This window comes from Dendrobates tinctorius, unplaced genomic scaffold (genome assembly GCF_039654945.1).
Source record: "Dendrobates tinctorius isolate UK_male_01 unplaced genomic scaffold, ASM3965494v1 ptg000393l, whole genome shotgun sequence".
Lineage (NCBI taxonomy): Eukaryota > Metazoa > Chordata > Amphibia > Anura > Dendrobatidae > Dendrobates > Dendrobates tinctorius.
The window spans coordinates 925,180-946,544 of NW_027362059.1; the positions used below are offsets into that span (position 1 = coordinate 925,180).

Genomic DNA, 21,365 nt, shown 5'->3' on the forward strand with positions numbered 1-21,365 from the left:
GGCACTGGACTATGGGATGGAGGATATGTATGATGGGTATATGGGCACTGGACTATGGGATGGAGGATATGTATGATGGGTATATAGGCACTGGACTATGGGATGGAGGATGTATGATGGGTATATGGGCACTGGACTATGGGATGGAGGATATGTATGATGGGTATATGGGCATGGGACTATGGGATGGAGGATATGTATGATGGGTATATGGGTACTGGACTATGGGATGGAGGATATGTATGATAGGTATATGGGCACTGGACTATGGGATGGAGGATGTATGATGGGTATATGGGCACTGGACTATGGGATGGAGGATGTATGATGGGTATATGGGCACGGGACTATGGGATGGAGGATATGTATGATGGGTATATGGGTACTGGACTATGGGATGGAGGATGTATGATGGGTATATGGGCACTGGACTATGGGATGGAGGATGTATGATGGGTATATGGGCACTGGACTATGGGATGGAGGATGTATGATGGGTATATGGGCACTGGACTATGGGATGGAGGATGTATGATGGGTATATGGGCATGGGACTATGGGATGGCGGATATGTATGATGGGTATATGGGTACTGGACTATGGGATGGAGGATATGTATGATGGGTATATGGGCACGGGACTATGGGATGGCGGATATGTATGACGGGTATATGGGCACTGGACTATGGGATGGAGGATATGTATGATGGGTATATGGGCACGGGACTATGGGATGGAGGATATGTATGATGGGTATATGGGCACGGGACTATGGGATGGAGGATATGTATGATGGGTATATGGGCACTGGACTATGGGATGGAGGATATGTATGATGGGTATATGGGCACTGGACTATGGGATGGAGGATATGTATGACGGGTATATGGTCAAGGGACTATGGGATGGAGGATATGTATGATGGGTATATGGGCACTGGACTATGGGATGGAGGATATGTATGATGGGTATATGGGCACTGGACTATGGGATGGAGGATATGTATGATGGGTATATGGGCACTGGACTATGGGATGGAGGATATGTATGATGGGTATATGGTCAAGGGACTATGGGATGGAGGATATGTATGATGGGTATATGGGCACTGGACTATGGGATGGAGGATATGTATGATGGGTATATGGGCACTGGACTATGGGATGGAGGATATGTATGATGGGTATATGGGCACTGGACTATGGGATGGAGGATATGTATGATGGGTATATGGGCACGGGACTATGGGATGGAGGATATGTATGATGGGTATATGGGCACTGGACTATGGGATGGAGGATATGTATGATGGGTATATGGGCACTGGACTATGGGATGGAGGATATGTATGACGGGTATATGGTCAAGGGACTATGGGATGGAGGATATGTATGATGGGTATATGGGCACTGGACTATGGGATGGAGGATAGGTATGACGGGTATATGGTCACGGGACTATGGGATGGAGGATACGTATGATGGGTATATGGGCACGGGACTATGGGATGGAGGATATGTATGACGGGTATATGGGCACGGGACTATGGGATGGAGGATATGTATGACGGGTATATGGGCACGGGACTATGGGATGGAGGATATGTATGACGGGTATATGGGCATGGGACTATGGGATGGAGGATATGTATGATGGGTATATGGGCACGGGACTATGGGATGGAGGATATGTATGACGGGTATATGGGCACTGGACTATGGGATGGAGGATATGTATGACGGTATATGGGCACGGGACTATGGGATGGAGGATATGTATGACGGGTATATGGGCACTGGACTATGGGATGGAGGATATTATGACGGGTATATGGGCATGGGACTATGGGATGGAGGATATGTATGATGGGTATATGGGCACGGGACTATGGGATGGAGGATATGTATGACGGGTATATGGGCACGGGACTATGGGATGGATGATATGTATGACGGGTATATGGGCACGGGACTATGGGATGGCGGATATGTATGACGGGTATATGGGCACGGGACTATGGGATGGAGAATATGTATGATGGGTATATGGGCATGGGACGGAGGATATGTATGACGGGTATATGGGCACTGGACTATGGGATGGAGGATATATATGACGGGTATATGGGCACGGGACTATGGGATGGCGGATATGTATGACGGGTAAATGTGCACGGGACTATGGGATGGAGGATATGTATGATGGGTATATGGGCACGGGACTATGGGATGGAGGATATGTATGACGGGTATATGGGCACTGGACTATGGGATGGAGGATATGTATGATGGGTATATGGGCATGGGACTATGGGATGGAGGATATGTATGACGGGTATATGGGCATGGGACTATGGGATGGAGGATGTGTATGATGGGTATATGGGCACGGGACTATGGGATGGAGGATATGTATGATGGGTATATGGGCACGGGACTATGGGATGGAGGATATGTATGATGGGTATATGGGCACTGGACTATGGGATGGAGGATTTGTATGATGGGTATATGGGCACGGGACTATGGGATGGAGGATATGTATGATGGGTATATGGGCACGGGACTATGGGATGGAGGATATGTATGATGGGTATATGGCACGGGACTATGGGATGGCGGATATGTATGACGGGTAAATGTGCACGGGACTATAGGATGGAGGATATGTACGATGGGTATATGGGCACGGGACTATGGGATGGAGGATATGTATGATGGGTATATGGGCACTGGACTATGGGATGGAGGATATGTATGATGGGTATATGGGCATGGGACTATGGGATGGAGGATGTATGACGGGTATATGGGCACGGGACTATGGGATGGAGGATGTGTATGACGGGTATATGGGCACGGGACTATGGGATGGAGGATAATCATTATAATTTGTTAAAACTAACCACAGTTAGTTACTATGCCCGGGCAAACGTGGGCTCTTCAGCTAGTTTCTGATATTTTTATAAACATGTGCTGTTTAGTGGTATTATTTCAGCACTATATAGCAGCATTATTTGGGTACCATATGTCAGTATATGATGACACAACGCAAATATTTTTTTTTTTTTTTTAAACTTCTAATTTTTTTTTCACCACTAAAACAACTAAAAAAAAAAAAACCTGGACCTGTTTGGTATTGCCGTAATCAGACGGACAGATGAGGAAAATCACACTGCAAGGTCATTTTTACCACTAAATGTACACTGTAGAAACAATTCCCAAAAAACAATGTCAGAATTGCATTTTTTCCACTATTTCACAGCACTTGGATTTTTTTTCACATTTCCAAGTGCACCATGTGGTAAAATGAATGGTGTCATTCAAAAGTATAACTCTAAAAACATGGAAATTGGCCACGATAAGTAAAGGGTTAATAGTACTTATGTGATTAAATTATTTACGTATATTAAATATAGCGTAGGAAAGCAATAGGTAAGATCCTGGATGGTAGATGTGCCAGTAATGTAAGCTGTACCTGTAACACCAGGTTACTAAGAGGGTTGAATGTGACCGAATTTTGGGTCCAAAACAACCTGGATGGGAAAAGTGGATCCCATGATCCTGTCCTGTGTTTACAGGTCTAATAACAGCAGCTGGGTCAGCTCAGCACTGTGGAGTGTATGGAGACTGGATAAAGGCAGAGCTGCTGGAGAGTCTGCACTTCTGAGAGGTGTTTGTTTGGTGAACACGTTTAATATAAGCATGCGCTGCTGCTGGGAATATGGAGGTTGGTGAGGCTGCTGCATTTATGTTGTTTCATTCTGGCTGAAGAAAGGACTGTTTATGCAGTAAATGGATACTGAAAAATACAGTTTTCGTTTTTGAGCTGTAAAGTTTATGAGTAACAATAAACTTGATGCTGTTTTGGCATAAAACCCTGTGCTGGGGCGTATCCAAGCGGTTTTTGAAAGAGCGTGACCCCCCCACACTCAGAGTCACTGACGCCTGGACTAAGGGAAAACAGGCAGTTCAGAGTGATGCTGGCACTACATAGCCATCAGAAAGTGACGTGCACATTTGCACCCTACACGCTCCTGTGCTGTACCGCTACACACCAATACAAGTGTAATCATGTATGTTCCACGTTTCACTGCAAAGATGAAGCAGCCACCGGGAAGAATGGGATCTGGTGGCAGAAAACGACTTGCAGGGGTTTTATTACCATTATAGAGCATTGTGGTGATGTGGCCAAGTAGACAAGCCACGCTGCTGTTATTTGTCCCCACACAATGGTGCTTAAAGGAGAAGTCTGCTCAGGCCTCAGCTTATTACCCAGGAGAAGAGAGTATTAGAATTTAGTTTTCTTTGTGTGTGTTTTTAAGTGATGGCTCCACTCTGATCCCTGCAGGGTGAATGATGCGCAAATGTGGCTCTGTCAACCTTTGGCCCCCAGGTACCTTTGACTGATGCTGGAACGTGCACCTCTCATTATACTCCTGGAACCTCTTCTCTTGGCGCGCAGCTTTACTGACCTGTCCCAAGAGAAAGCAGAGCATCATCCTCCATCAATATCATCATCCTCCTCCATCATCATCATGAATCAACACCATAATCCATCAACATCATCATCAGCATGAATCAACACCATAATCCATCAACATCATCATCATCCATCAACACTATAATTCATCAATATCGTCATAGGAGGAGCAATGCTCCTGTGTCACGTGGACATGCTGGAGCAGAATTCCCATCATCTTGACAATTACATTGCTGATATCTGCATTATCTGAACACCACTTTGGTCAGGATTCCTGAGAGGCTGCGGCTGAGCTATGAAGGACTGTTGTCTGAGTCGGTGAATTGACCCAGCGCGCTCTTTGGGGCCTCGGACTGATGCACACCGTTGAGATGATGGCAGTCATCTTGGTGCCAAGATCTGGTGCTGCAAGAAAAGAGGAGGCATGGCATGGACAGATCTGTACAATATTCACCGGCAGCACAGAGACTTCTGCTCCAGTTGTTCCAGGGTTGCTGCTTAGCTGCTTCCTCAATCTTCCTACCACAGCCCATCAGGCTGTGAGGAAATTAGAGACTAATCTAATTTCCTTCTAGATGATGGAATTACTGACTGGGTGGATCAGGGAAATGCGGCAGATATAGCATATCTCGACTTCAGCAAAGTATTTGATAAAGAAGCTCTTACTATCACATACATGGGATTGACGAGACTACGGTTAGGTGGATTCATAACTGGCTCAGTGATTGTACTTAAAGACTGGTAATAAATGGCTGCAATTGGAAAAGTGTTTCAAGTGGGGTACCACAAGGCTCTGTCCTGGACCCAGTGTTGTTCAACATTTTTCATAAATGATCTAGATAAGGGAACTGTAGGTAAAGTAATCAAATTTGCAGGCGATGCAAAGCTAGGAGGGATAGCCAACACTAGAGAAGACAGAAAGGATTCAGAAGGATCTAGAGAAGCTTGAACAAAAGGCAGCGACTAATAGAATGGCATTTAATGGAGAAGTGTAATATTCTACATCGGGGCAAGCAAAACAAAAATTGCATCTATAGAATGGGAGGAATGGAACTAAGCAACAGCACGTGTGAAAAAGACTTGGGTATACAAATAGATCACAGACTGCACAGGAGTCAACAGTGTGATGCAGCAGCAAAAAAGGCAAACAGTTCAGAAGTAATTATCCCCTCTACTCCTCCTTGCTCAGGCCTCATCTGGAATACTGTGTCCATTTCTGGGCATTACATTGTAAATAAGACATTGAAAAACTGGATCAAGTTCAGATAAGAGACCAGGATGGTGAGTGGACTGCAAAGTATGTCCTACAAGGAACGGTTAAAGGATCTGCGAATGTTTAGCTTGTAAGAAAGAAGGCTAAGATCAGACTAAATGGCTTTCTACAAATATCTGAAGGGCTGTCTCAGTGTAGAGAGATCATCATTATTCTCATTTGCTCATGGAAACATGACAAGCAATGGAATGAAACTGAAAGGAAGAATATACAGATTAGATAGTAGAAAAAACTATTTGACAGTGAGGGCGATCAATGAGTGGAACAGGCTACCACGAGAGGTGGTGAGTTCTCCTTCAATGGAAGTCTTCACACCGAGGCTGGAAAGACATAGGTCTGAGATGGTTTATTGAATCCTGGATTGAGTAGGAGGTTGGACACAATGACCCTTGTTGTAGCCCTTTTTGTTCTGACCCAAAGTCAGATATGCCGGATCACTAGTGAGGCCGAATTAAAGGGAATGTCACCCCATTTTAGCCCTATAAACTGCGGCCACCGCCATCAGGGTCTTATCTACAACATTCTGTAATGCAATCTGTAATGCTATAGATAAGCCCCACATGAAACCTGAAAGATAAGAAAAACACGTTAGATTATACTCACTGGGGGCGGAGTCATGAGTGGTGGGTGTCGCGGTCCGGGTCCTCCCATCTTCATATGATGCCGTCCTCCTCCTTGCTTCTCCCTCGGCTCCTGCGCAGGCGCACTACAGCTGCCCTGTTGAGGGCAGAGAAAAGTACTGCAGCGTACAGGCGCCGGGAAAGGTCAGAGAGGTCCGGCGCCTACGCACTGCAGTACTCTGCTCTGCCATCAACAGGGCAGCTATAGAGCGCCTGCGCAGGAGCAGAGGGAGAAGCAAGGAGGAGGATGGCTTCGTATGAAGATGGGAGGCGCCGGACGGGACGGCGACACCCATCGGACCGGACCGATCGCCGGGGTGAGTATAATATAACTTTTTTCTTATCTTTCAGGTTACATCGGGGGCTTATCTACAGCATTACAGAATGCACTACAGAATGCTGTAGCTAAGCCCCTGATGGCGGTAGCTGCATCTCATAGGCCAAAAATGGGGTGATAGATTCCCTTTAAGAGATTAGGCCCTCAAATGGCGAGCGCTTGGAGAAAAGCATGCACACTTGTTGTGAGCAAGTCTGCATGTGTGTCCTGCGAAAGGGCCAGGTGGCCTACATTCAGGAAAGCAGCCCCATAATCTGTCAGGATGACCACAGCAGTTGCGGCTCGTGTGAGTGAGCTGAAGGAAGCTGTCGCCCCAGTCCGTAGGGACATTCAGTCACAAGCTGTGTCGGCATTGATAGCTAAGGCGGATGATCTGGAGTATTGACAAATACGCAATAATATCAAGATCGTCGGGGTAACGGAAAAGGTGGAAGGGGGGAACCTGACAGTCATTGAAAAATGGTTACTTGACACCTTTGGCGAAGAGCTCTTGACTCCTTCGTTCACCGTGGAGAGGCTCCTACGAGGACGGGACCCACCTCGGTTTATTTTGTTTTCACTTTTAATGTTAATATTGCGTGTAAACAATGATAGGAAAAAAGAACATTAGTTACATTCAATAACAACAATAAAAACGTTGTTGATTAAGTTGTCTTTAAACATTAAGTATCCAACCTCCGTGAGCTAGATGAGGAAATTAAGCCTGGCTCCAATGTTAGCAAAACGTGTTGGGTGAAAGTCGCCATTTGTTTAGCTTGCACATGTACTTTGTCGATCCAAGGTTGAGATGCGAATGTCCAAGGAAAGGTCCCCTTCCACTTTCACCCATTGCTTACAGACCTTATCCAGTCCACTGCTCTCATAAGAATTACATGAGTAGATGTTTGCTTGGTTGTTTTTTAGTTCGGGCAGACTAGTACCCTTTTATTCTTCTGACAGTATTTTAAAATGTATCCTAGATCTCCATGTTCCCCACACAAACTTGCAAATAGCTTTGTTGAGACGGGATAAAAAGGTGTGAGGAACGCAGACAGGAACGGTCTACAACAGGGTTCTCAAACACGGGGCCCCCGAGGCTGCGTCATGCAGCCTGCAGGCACTGTAGACCACCTTAGCATCCCTGCCAGGTTTAGGGGGCCGCTGTCGACAGCGTGTTATTTCCGCTGATGTGCGTCCTTAGACGCATATTCAATTGACATGATGTATCTGCTGTGGATGGGGAGGTGGAGGAACAGCAGCGGAAGAGCTACAGGTCACAGGAGGCAGGAGCCGATTGCCGTGACTAACTCCTGTGCCCGCTGCTAAAGTCCTCTCCGTTACCGTGCCCACTCCTATAGTCCCAATGTGGAGAGCAGTGTGTATTCCGGCAATCGTCCTCTGATTGTGAGCAGCGCATGACGTCATTGCCATGTGCTGCTTACAAGCAAGAATCAGCAGCTGGCATCAGAATAGGATGCTGCGAGGGAGCACAGGAAGGTAAGTAGGATGGTTTGTATTTTTATGTTTTGCTGACGAGGAACCATGCATACCAGGATGGGGATAAGGGGGCCAAGCATACCAGGATGGGGATAAGGGGGCCATGCATACCAGGATAGGGATGAGGGGCCATGCATACCAGGATGGGGATGAGGGGGCCATGCATACCAGGATGGGGATGAGGGGGCCATGCATACCAGGATAGGGATGAGGGGCCATGCATACCGGGATAGGGATGAGGGGGCCATGCATACCAGGATGGGGATGAGGGGGCCATGCATACCAGGATGGGGATGAGGGGGCCATGCATACCAGGATGGGGATGAGGGGGCCATGCATACCAGGATAGGGATGAGGGGGCCATGCATACCAGGATAGGGATGAGGGGGCCATGCATACCAGGATAGGGATGAGGGGGCCATGCATACCAGGATGGGGATAAGGGGGCCATACATACCAGGATGGGGATAAGGGGGCCATACATACCAGGATGGGGATGAGGGGGCCATGCATACCAGGATGGGGATGAGGGGGCCATGCATACCAGGATGGGGATAAGGGGGCCATACATACCAGGATGGGGATAAGGGGGCCATACATACCAGGATGGGGATGAGGGGGCCATGCATACCAGGATGGGTAATGAGGGGGCCATGCATACCAGGATGGGGATGAGGGGGCCATGCATACCAGGATGGGGATGAGGGGGCCATGCATACCAGGATGGGGATGGGGATGAGGGGGCCATGCATACCAGGATGGGGATGAGGGAGACATGTATACCAGGATAGGGATGAGGGGGCCATGTATACCAGGATAGGGATGAGGGGGCCATGCATACCAGGATGGGGATGTGGGGGGCCATGCATACCAGGATGGGGATGAGGGGGCCATGTATACTAGGATGGGGATGAGGGAGCCTTGCATACCAGGATAGGGATGAGGGGGCCATGTATACCAGGATAGGGATGAGGGGGCCATGTGTAACGGGGTCTACCCAAGCTGGGGTACCTCTTTCAGTACCGCCCCGTGTTTTCGGAAGTCCACTCTGCGTTGGCTGGAGTCTGAATGAATGACGCTGACTGGAATTCCTTGGTTACATGGGCGCATATAAAAGATCACTGCTTCTCCACGTATTTCCAGTCTGACAATACTTTACTCACAGGACAAAGAATATATCACACAGATACAGAGGGAAGGCAATAGAAAAGCGGCAGGCCAGACATGCATTACAAAAACCGCAGGTGGCCGGAGCCTGCCGATGTTTACTGTGGAAATTACAAAGGTGGGGGGAGAGCAGACAAAAGGGGAATGCTGATGCATTAGGGACATGCATTTCACATAGAACCTATTATACATACATATAACTGTACAACATATTCTGGGTGCTAAGTGGTTCTGTAACACGTAACACAGGGGTATTGGTGAGGGCGCCCTTTAGTTGGTGGAAGGCTTCCTCACACTCGGAGGTCCAGGTTACCTGGCGGGGTTGGTTCTTACGGGTCAGATCAGTGAGGGGCTTGGCTACGCTGCTGTAACTGGGAACGAATTTCCTGTAATACCCCGCTGTCCCTAGAAACGCCATGACCTGGGTTTTAGTGCGTGGGATGGGTCATTTGGCTATGGCCTCAATCTTGGCTGGTTCTGGTTGCTTTTTCCCACTTCCCACCCAATGCCCTAAATACTGAACCTCTGCTTTGCCCATGTGGCACTTGTTTGGGTTCAGGGTGATTCCGGCCTGGTGGATCCTGTCCAATACTGTCTCTAGGTGATTTAGATGCTCTTCCCATGTCGCACTGTAGATGGCGATGTCGTCCAGGCAGGCACAAGCATAGTCCTGGAGACCATCCAGAAGCCGGTCAGCCAGCCTTTGGAAGGTCGCCGGGGCATTCTTCATCCCGAATGGCATAACTCGAAACTGGAATAAGCCGAACGGGGTGACAAATGCCGACTTGGGAATAGCGTCAGGACTAAGGGGAATCTGTCAGCAGCCTTTGCATAGATCGATGGTGGTCAAATACTTTGCCCCCGCAAGCCGGTCTAACAACTCATCCACACGCGGCATGGGGTATGCATCCGTCACTGTTTTCTCATTGAGCTTACGATAGTCTACACAAAACCGTGTAGTTCCATCATTCTTGGGCACTAACACTACGGGGGATGCCCAGGGACTGACTCTTCAATGACCCCTAAACGCAACATCTCTTGTATCTCTTGTCGCATCCCCTCTCGTACAGACTCAGGGACACGGAAGGGGTTTTGTCGCAGGGGGGTCTGATCCTGGGTCTCAACCTTGTCTTGTGCCAGGCGAGTGTACCCCGGTCTCTCTGAAAACATCCTCTGTCGCAGCCTCAACAACGCCTTCGCCTGCTGTCTCTCCCGGGGGCCTAGGTCTTCACCCAAGTGTACCTGGTCATAGAATCATAGAATCATAGACTTGGAAGGGACCTCCTGGGCCATCTGGTCCAACCCCCTGCTCAAAGCAGGATTCGCTAAATCATCCCAGTCAGATGTCTGTCCAGCCTCTGTTTGAAGACATCCATTGAAGGAGAACTCACCACTTCTCGTGGCAGCTTGTTCCACTCATTGATCACTCTAACTGCCAAAAAGTTTTTTCTAATATCTAATCTGTGTCTCCTCCCATTCAGTTACATCCCATTGCTTCTAGTCTTTCCTTGTGCAAATGAGAATAAAGTTGATCCTTCTACAATGTGACAGCCCTTTAGATATTTGTAGACAGCTATTAAGTCTCCTCTCAGTCTTCTCTTTTGCAAACTAAACAATCCCAAATCCTGCAACCTTTCCTCATAAGACAGGGTTTGCAGACCGGTCACCATTCCAGTCGCTCTTTTCTGAACTTGCTCCAGTTTGTTGATGTCTTTTTTAAAATGTGGTGCCCAAAACTGGACACAATATTCCAGATGAGGTCTGACCAAAGAGGAGTAGAGGGAAATAATGACTTCACGTGATCTAGACTGTATGCTTCTGTTAATACATCCTAGAATTGCATTTGCTTTTTTTGCTGCTGCATCACACTGTTGACTCATATTCAGTCTGTGATCTATTAGTATACCCAAGTCTTTTTCACATGTGCTGTCACTTAGCCCTATTCCTCCCATTCTGTATATGCTTTTTTCATTTTTATTGCCCAGATGTAGTACTTTGCATTTTTCCCTGTTAAAAACCATTCTGTTAGTTGCTGCCCACTTCTCCAGTTTATTTATATCTTTTTGAATCCTCTCTCTCTCTTCTCTAGTATTAGCTATCCCTCCTAGCTTTGTGTCATCAGCAAATTTAATCAGTCTACCCTCAATTCCTTCATCTAAATCGTTGATAAAGATGTTGAACAATACAGGGCCCAGGACAGAGCCCTGTGGTACCCCACTTGAGACATTCTTCCAACTGGATGTGCAGCCATTTACGACCACTCTTTGGGTCCGATCACTAAGCCAGTTATGAATCCACCTAAAAGCTGCCTTGTCCATTCCATACTTAGTCACTTTTTCAATAAGGATTGTATGAGAGACTTTGTCAAATGCTTTGCTGAAGTCAAGATATACTATATCTACAGCATTTCCTTGATCCACCCAATCAGTGATTCCATCATAGAAGTAAATTAAGTTAGTCTGACATGACTTACTAGTTACAAACCCATGCTGACTCTGTTTAATCACTTCATTCTTATCCAGGTACTGACATACATGTTGTTTAATAATTTGTTCAAAGATCTTTCCTGGTATAGAAGTCAGACTCACCGGCCTATAGTTGCCTGGGTCCACCTTCTTCCCCTTTTTGAAGATAGGAACAACATTTGCTCTTTTCCAGTCTTCTGGGACTTCTCCTGTTCTCCAAGAATTTTCGAAGATTATGGAGAGGGGTTCAAAAATTTCTTCTGCTATCTCCTTCAGTACTTTGGGGTGTAATTCATCTGGACCTGGAGACTTGAATTCATTTAGGTTAGCTAAGTGTTTCCTCACTATCTTTCTGTTTATAGATATCCTGGATTCTTCTATTCCCTTAATAGGACAGTGAAGAACAGTTGATGTCACATTTCCTTTCTGAGAGAAAACAGATGCAAAATAGGAATTTAAAAGTTCGGCCTTCTCAACATCCTGTCTTACCGTTTCATCATTTTCATCCTGTAAAATTCCTATAGCATCTTTGACTTTTCTTTTACTTTTGACATATCCCCAAAATCCTTTATTATTGCTTTTGACAGCTCTTGCAAGCCTCAATTCATTGCCAGCTTTAGCTAATCTGATTTGTGCCCTGCAGGTTCTGCAGACAGCATTATATTCTTCTTTAGATATGCCTCCCTCTTTCCATTTTATAAACATTTTTTTCATCCTTTTTAGCATGTGCTTAAGTTCTGTGTTCATCCATCCTGGCTTCCTTAAATGCTTCCTATTCTTCCCTCTTTTCGGAATTGTTAACAATTGTGCTTTGAGAATTTCATTTTTCAAGATTTCCCATCCTTCCTGGACATTTTTGTCTTTAAGGATATACAGCCATTGGATCCCTCCAATTCTCTTTCTGAATCCCTTAAAATCTGCCTTTCTGAAATCTAACCTTGACGTCTGAGTCTTCACAGGTCTTCCTCCTCTAGTTATCCAAAATTCTATAATAGCATGGTCGCTACCTCCTAGGGTCCCAGCCACTTTTACCTCCTCAACCATTTCCTCCCTGTATAAGGATTAGATCCAAGGTAGCAGTTCCCCTTGTTTTCTCCCTTACCTTTTGGAAGATAAAGTTGTCAGCAAGAGAGGATAAGAATTTCCTTGACCTGTTAGTTTTGCCTGAGAGAGATTTCCAACAAATGTCTGGATAGTTGAAATCTCCCATGACAACTGTGTCATATTTTTGGGAGAACTTGGCCATTTGATGCATAAAGAGTTCATCCATATCTTCAGGTTGCACAGGCGGCCTGTAGTAAATGCCTACAATGGTGTCCTTTCCATTGTTCTGTCCTTGTATTCTTACCCAAACAGTTTCCACAGAACTCCCAGTCTCTGAAGCTTCAATCTCTGTGCAGATATACGCGTTTCTAACATACTGTATAATGCGACACCTCCTCCTCGTTTATCAAGTCTGTTTCTTGCAAATAAGTTGTATCCTTCTAGTCTTGTATTCCAATCATGTGTATTGTCCCACCAAGTTTCAGTGATTCCAATGACATCATATTTCTTCTCCTGTGTTAGTAGTTCCAATTCTCCTTGTTTGTTGCCCATGCTTTGTGCATTAGTATAGAAACATTTTAGCTTGTGATTGGTTTCTCTTTCTCCAATATTTTTATTAATTAGATTCTTTTGTCTTTGTTCTTCCTTTTCACTTCTAATAGCAGAGTTCACAATAGCATTTGTCAGGTGTATGGCTTTTTCTGGTCTTTTGCTTCCCTTCCCACGTTGTTCTAGTTTAAAGCTCTCCTTACAAGTGTAGCAAGACGACTTCCAAATACATGTTTTCCAGTCTTCGTAAGGTGCACCCCATCTCTAGCAAGTAGTCCATCGTATAAGTAGTTCACTCCGTGATCCAGAAATCCAAATCGTTGCTGACGGCACCATCGACGTAGCCAGTTGTTCACCTGCAGAATCTTATTCCACCTCCTTGTTCCATGGCCATCCACTGGGAGGATGGAAGAGAAGACCACCTGCGCTCCCAGTTCTTTCACTTTCTTGCCTAAGTCTTCAAAGTCTCTGCAGATGGTTTCCAGGTCGTTTCTTGGTCCCATGTTTTAGACTGAGTCCTTTCCCCTAAGACATCCGGCAAGGGAAGTCCGGCAAATCCTCTGCTTCAGGTGCACAGATGGCCCTACCTCTTCAGGGCGCTCCCGATAGGGCTTCAGCATATTCATGTGGAACATGCGGATAACCCTGGGGTCGTCACAATAGGCGACATTATAGGTTGTGTCGGCTATTTTCCCCACTACCTGGTAGTGCCCCTGCCATGCCGCTTGAAACTTATTCTGCTCAGTGGGCTCTAACACCAGGACCTTCTGTCCTATTTCCAAAGTGCTCTCTATGGCCCTCCGATCATACCATACACGCTGGCGCCGCTGTGTCGCCTGCAGGTTCTCACGTACAACCTGGGTCAGCTCCTGTAGGCGGTCCCGGAATTCCAGCACATAGGGTACAATAGGTACCCCTTCTATGAGGCCCTCCCCAGCGTTCCAGCACTAAGTCTAGGGGTCCCCTTAACCGTCTCCCGTATACCAGCTCGAACGGGGAGAACCCCGTGGATTCTTGGGGCACCTCCCGATAGGCAAACAGGAGGTGTGGCAAGAATTTCTCCCAGTCCCTGTAGGTCCTGGTAAAAGTCCCAATGAGCTGTTTTAATGTCCCGTTAAAGCGTTCACACAACCCATTGGTTTGCGGGTGGTACGGGGCACTTCTAATGGACTTTACGCCGCACTGCTTCCACAGTTGGTTGGTCACCTCTGCTGTAAACTGGGTACCCTGGTCCGAGATAATCTCCCGGGGAAATCCAACCCGTGAGAAAACCTGGAGCAGGGCGGCCGCCACCGTCTCTGCCAGTATGTTAGGTAACGCAACCGCCTCTGGATACCGTGTGGCATAATCTACCACTGTCAATATATACTTTTTCCCGGACGGACTGGGTTTGGCTAACGGCCCTATCAGATCGACCGCTACTCGGCTAAATGGTTCCTCCACAATGGGGAGGGGGCATAATTTGGCCTTGCATCGATTCCGCCTCTTGCCAATGCACTGACAACTGTCACAGGTCTGGCAGTACTGACGAACATCATAGGTTACGCCCGGCCAAAAGAAGTTTTGTGTCAGACGATGCCTGGTGCGACTGACGCCGAAGTGCCCGGCCAAGGGTATATCATGAGATTCGCAGTAACTCCTGCCTATACTTCGTGAGAACTACCAGCTGTTGTTTTATAGTGGGGCTCGTCCCTGTGTGGTGCTGCTCTGTGATCCGGTAGAGGAGTCCTTGCTTCCATACAAACTGTTCCCCTTCCAGTACTCCTCTCCCCTCCTGTGCCTTCCCACGATATCCCTCTAATGAAGGATCTTCAAGTAACTCCCTCTTAAATTCACCTGGGGTGGCCCAAGAAATGTGTCTGGCTATGGGAATACGTGCAGGGCTGGGATGTCTTACCTGGGCCTCCTCAGTGTGATTCCGCCTCCGCAGCTCGAGCTTGTCTCCGGGTGGTCACAGGATAGGTCTCAGCCTGAGGGGCCACCGAGAATGCAGACAACATGGGCCCCAAGTCATTTCCCAGCAAGACGTCTGCAGGCAAATCCTCCATCAAGCCGACCTCAACAAGGCCATCCCCGACTCCCCAGTTCAGGTGAATCCTGGCAGTGGGTAGTCGATGTATAGCTCCCCCTGCTACACGGACTGCCACTGTCCGGTCCGTCTTCTCTTGGTCCCGGACGAGATGAGGCTTCACAAGGGTCAAAGTTGCCCCGGAATCTCTTAGTCCCTGCATACGTTTCCCATTAACCCACACGACCTGTCGATGCTGTTGTCGATTATCTGCCCGGGCTGCCTGCACGGGGTCTACTTCATGCAGCACTTCCTCCATCTCTTCCACCCCTTGGTTAGTCGTAGCCCCCAATGCCGGGTCAGCTTCGCCTTGGTAGCAGTGTACAGCAGCCCGGCTGAAGGTAGCTGTTCCCGCCTTTGGCCACTGGGTATGCCGAGTCCGGTTGGGACATTGTCTTTGCAGGTGTCCCAGCTGACGACAGGTGTGGCATCGCGCCCCAGGGGGACTGTGGTAGGCCGGGTTTCTAGCTGGTCCCCCTACAATCTTCGGTGGTTTGGGGCCCTCCAGGTCCATGGGCGGGCCCCTAGTGACCACCTTTGATCCGGACGACTGCGGCCTCCTGGCATCATGATGTTCATCGGCCAGACGAGCGGCTTCCTCAAGAGTCGTTGGCCGCCTGTCCCGAAGCCATTCCTGTGTCTCGGGGTTTAGTCTATTAAAGAATCGTTCTAACAGGAAGAGCTGGAGGACGTCCTCCTTAGTAGTTGCTTGGCTCCCTTGTACCCACTGTAGCAGTGATCGCCGTAATTTACACGCCCATTCAACGTGGGTATCGGTTACGCGTTTTATAAGTCCGCAGAACTTTTGGCGTTAGGCCTCTAGTGTCAGCGCATACCGGGCCAAGATCACTTCTTTGATCCGCTCATAGTCCATACAGTCCTCATCAGGTACCGTGCGATAGTCGTCCGCTGCCCGGCCTGTCAGCTGCTCGCCAGAATCTGAACCCGTTCCTTCGGCTTCACTTGATGAAGGGCACACTGCCGCTCAAAGTCCTGCAGAAAGCCATCAATGTCTTCCTCTGCCTCCCCCAACTGTCGGAAGGCATTATACTAGATCTTTTTGTGGCTTACTGTTGAAGGTACCTAGTCAAAGGCCAGAGCTCCCCCTGCTCGCTGACTCTCCTCTCTCCGCTCTGCCACCTCCATCTTAGCTAGCTTTATCCTGGTCCGCTCGGCCATCTTTTCCTTCAGATCAGTACGCACATCAGCCATCACGTCTCGTATGATCTCCACTGCAGGGTTAGGGCCATAGAACGCCAGTCTGTTCTTTACCTCCCTCTGGAATTCGGTCTCCTCCACATTCACATTGGGGGGCGCTGCACTGTTCCATGATGGCTGCTATCAAATACGCTTTTGTTTTGTTGCTGGCGATCAACCCTCGGGCTTCCACCAGATCTTTTAATGTAGTCCTCTTTAACTTCTGGTAGTTATTTTCCATTCATTCCTTTCCTCCTGTAGAAGGGGTATCAAATCCCGCTGTCTGCCACCAGTGTAACGGGGTCTACCCAAGCTGGGGTACCTCTTTCAGTACCAACCCGTGTTTTCGGAGGTCCGCTCTGCGTTGGCTGGAGTCTGAATGAATGACGCTGGCTGGAATTCCTTGGTTACATGGGCGCATATAAAAGATCACTGCTTCTCCACGTATTTCCAGTCTGACAACGGTTTACTCACAGGACACAGAATATATCACACAGATACAGAGGGCCGGCCAATAGAAAAGCGGCAGGCCAGACATGCATTACAAAAGCCACAGGTGGCCGGAGCCTGCCGATGTTTACTGTGGGAATTATAAAGGTGGGGGAGGGCGGACAAAAGGAGAATATCGTGTCCCCTCTGCCCAGGGGAGCAGCCTGTGGGCTGATGCATTAGGGACATGCATCTCACATGGAACCTATTATACATACATATAACTGCACAACATATTCTGGGTGCTGAGTGGTTCTGTAACACGTAACACCATGCATACCAGGATAGGGAAGAGGGGGCCATGCAAACCAGGATAGGGATGAGGGGGCCATGCATACCAAGATAGGGATGAGGGTGCCATGCATACCAAGATAGGGATGAGGGTGCCATGCATACCAAGATAGGGATAAGGGAGCCATGCATACCAGGATAGGGATGAGGGGGCCATGTATACTAGGATGGGGATGAGGGAGCCATGCATACCAGGATAGGGATGAGGGGGCCATGTATACCAGGATAGGGATGAGGGGGCCATGCATTCCAGGATGGGGATGAGGGGGCCATGCAGACCATGATGGGGATGAGGGGGCCATGTGTTACAGAACCACTCAGCACCCAGAATATTTTGTTCAGTTATATGTATATATAATAGGTTCCATGTGAGATGCATGTCCCTAATGTATCAGCAGTGTCCGCCCTCCCCCCACCTTTGTAATTCCCACAGTAAACATACGCAGGCTCCGGCCACCTGCGGCTTTTGTAATGCATGTCTGGCCTGCCCTCTGTATCTGTGTGATATATTCTGTGTCCTGTGAGTAAAGTTTTGTCAGACTGAAAATACATGGAGAAGCAGTGATCTTTTATATGCGCCCATGCATTCAGAGGAATTCCAGCCAGCGTCATTCAATCAGACTCCAGCCAACGCAGAGTGGACCTCCGAAAACACGGGGAGGAACTGAAAGAGGTACCCCAGCTTGGAAGACCCCGTTACACTGGTGGCAGCAGTGGGATTTGATACCCCTTCTACAGGAGGAAAGGAATGAATGGAAAATAACTACCAGAAGTTAAAGTGCACAAAAGGAAATTTTCTGCTCACCCCTCTTCACTCCTAATCACACCTCCGACGTACGGAAACACCCTGACCCGGGTGTATAGTGCATGCACAACATAGAAAAAGATTTTCCAGCGTCTCCAGGAGATAAAATAACAATTGCTTTATTGAAAATATAAAATCTTCTTACCATCAAGTAAAAACAACATAAAGAGGCATATGGAGGGGAGCACTTTCCTACGCGTTTCACCCTGAAAGGGCTTAATCATGGAATGCCAGAAGTTAAAGTGGACTACATTAAAAGATCTGGTGGAAGCCCGAGGGTTGATCGCCAGCAACATTACAAAAGCCGCAGGTGGCCGGAGCCTGCGTATGTTTACTGTGGGAATTACAAAGGTGGGGGGAGGGCGGACACTGCTGATACATTAGGGACATGCATCTCACATGGAACCTATTATATATACACATAACTGCACAACATATTCTGGGTGCTGAGTGGTTCTGTAACACCATGCATACCAGGATAGGGATGAGGGAGCCATACATACCAGGATAGGGATGAGGGAGCCATACATACCAGGATAGGGATGAGGGAGCCATGCATACCAGGATAGGGATGAGGGAGCCATGCATACCAGGATAGGGATGAGGGAGCCATGTATACCAGGATAGGGATGAGGGAGCCATGCATACCAGGATAGGGATGAGGGGGCCATGTATACCAGGATAGGGATGAGGGGGCCATGCATACCAGGATAGGGATGAGGGAGCCATGCATACCAGGATAGGGATGAGGGGGCCATGCATACCAGGATAGGGATGAGGGGGCCATGTATACCAGGATAGGGATGAGGGGGCCATGCATACCAGGATAGGGATGAGGGGGCCATGCAGACCAGGATAGGGATGAGGGGGCCATGCAGACCAGGATAGGGATGAGGGGGCCATGCAGACCAGGATAGGGATGAGGGGGCCATGCATACCAGGGTAGGGAAGAGGGGGCCATGCATACCAGGGTAGGGAAGAGGGGGCCATGTATAACAGGATAGGGATGAGGGAGCTATACATACCAGGATAGGGATGAGGGGGCCATGCATACCGGGATAGGGATGAGGGGGCCATGTATACCAGGATAGGGATGAGGGGGCCATGCATACCAGGATAGGGATGAGGGGGCCATGCAGACCAGGATAGGGATGAGGGGGCCATGCAGACCAGGATAGGGATGAGGGGGCCATGCAGACCAGGATAGGGATGAGGGGGCCATGCATACCAGGGTAGGGAAGAGGGGGCCATGCATACCAGGGTAGGGAAGAGGGGGCCATGTATAACAGGATAGGGATGAGGGAGCTATACATACCAGGATAGGGATGAGGGGGCCATGCATACCGGGATAGGGATGAGGGAGCCATGCATACCGGGATAGGCATGAGGGAGCCATGCATGCCGGGATAGGGATGAGGGAGCCATGCATGCCGGGATAGGGATGAGGGAGCCATGCATGCCGGGATAGGGATGAGGGGGCCATGCATACCAGGATAGGGAAAAGGGGGCATGTATACCAGGATGGGGATGAGGGTGCCATGCATACCAGGATAGGGAAGAGGGAGCTATGCATACCAGGATAGGGAAGAGGGGGCCAAGCATACCAGGATGGGGCTGAGGGGGCCATGCATACCAGGATGGGGATGAGGGGGCCATGCATACCAGGATAGGGATGAGGGGGCCATGCATACCAGGATAGGGATGAGGGGGCCATGCAAACCAGGATAGGGATGAGGGGGCCATGCATACCAGGATGGGGATGAGGAGCCATGCATACCAGGATAGGGATAAGGAGGCCTTGCATACCAGGATAGGGATGAGGGGGCCATGCATACCAGGATGGGGATGAGGAGGCCATGTATACAAGGATAGGGATAAGGAGGCCTTGCATACCAGGATAGGGATAAGGAGTCCTTGCATACCAGGATAGGGATGAGTGGGCCATGCATACCAGGATGGGGATGAGGAGGCCATGCAGACCAGGATAGGGATGAGGGGGCCATGCATACCAGGGTAGGGAAGAGGGGGCCATGCATACCAGGGTAGGGAAGAGGGGGCCATGTATAACAGGATAGGGATGAGGGAGCTATACATACCAGGATAGGGATGAGGGGGCCATGCATACCGGGATAGGGATGAGGGGGCCATGTATACCAGGATAGGGATGAGGGGGCCATGCATACCAGGATAGGGATGAGGGGGCCATGCAGACCAGGATAGGGATGAGGGGGCCATGCAGACCAGGATAGGGATGAGGGGGCCATGCAGACCAGGATAGGGATGAGGGGGCCATGCATACCAGGGTAGGGAAGAGGGGGCCATGCATACCAGGGTAGGGAAGAGGGGGCCATGTATAACAGGATAGGGATGAGGGAGCTATACATACCAGGATAGGGATGAGGGGGCCATGCATACCAGGATAGGGATGAGGGAGCCATGCATACCGGGATAGGCATGAGGGAGCCATGCATGCCGGGATAGGGATGAGGGAGCCATGCATGCCGGGATAGGGATGAGGGAGCCATGCATGCCGGGATAGGGATGAGGGGGCCATGCATACCAGGATAGGGAAAAGGGGGCATGTATACCAGGATGGGGATGAGGGTGCCATGCATACCAGGATAGGGAAGAGGGAGCTATGCATACCAGGATAGGGAAGAGGGGGCCAAGCATACCAGGATGGGGCTGAGGGGGCCATGCATACCAGGATGGGGATGAGGGGGCCATGCATACCAGGATAGGGATGAGGGGGCCATGCATACCAGGATAGGGATGAGGGGGCCATGCAAACCAGGATAGGGATGAGGGGGCCATGCATACCAGGATGGGGATGAGGAGCCATGCATACCAGGATAGGGATAAGGAGGCCTTGCATACCAGGATAGGGATGAGGGGGCCATGCATACCAGGATGGGGATGAGGAGGCCATGTATACAAGGATAGGGATAAGGAGGCCTTGCATACCAGGATAGGGATAAGGAGTCCTTGCATACCAGGATAGGGATGAGTGGGCCATGCATACCAGGATGGGGATGAGGAGGCCATGTATACAAGGATAGGGATAAGGGGGCCATGCATACCAGGATGGGGATGAGGAGCCAT

The 21,365-nt window shown here is 49.0% G+C and overlaps 1 protein-coding gene across 7 annotated transcripts in view; it reads right to left on the reverse strand.

Moving 5' to 3' along the window:
- Nucleotides 1-21,365, reverse strand: part of CUL9 (cullin 9) — a 244,072-nt gene that overhangs the window by 52,498 nt on the left and 170,209 nt on the right. For all 7 annotated transcript variants that reach the window (XM_073563508.1, XM_073563509.1, XM_073563511.1 and 4 more), the window contains one exon: nucleotides 4,400-4,474. In XM_073563508.1, the coding sequence (XP_073419609.1) occupies nucleotides 4,400-4,474 (75 nt within the window). The remainder of the gene's footprint in view (nucleotides 1-4,399; nucleotides 4,475-21,365) is intronic.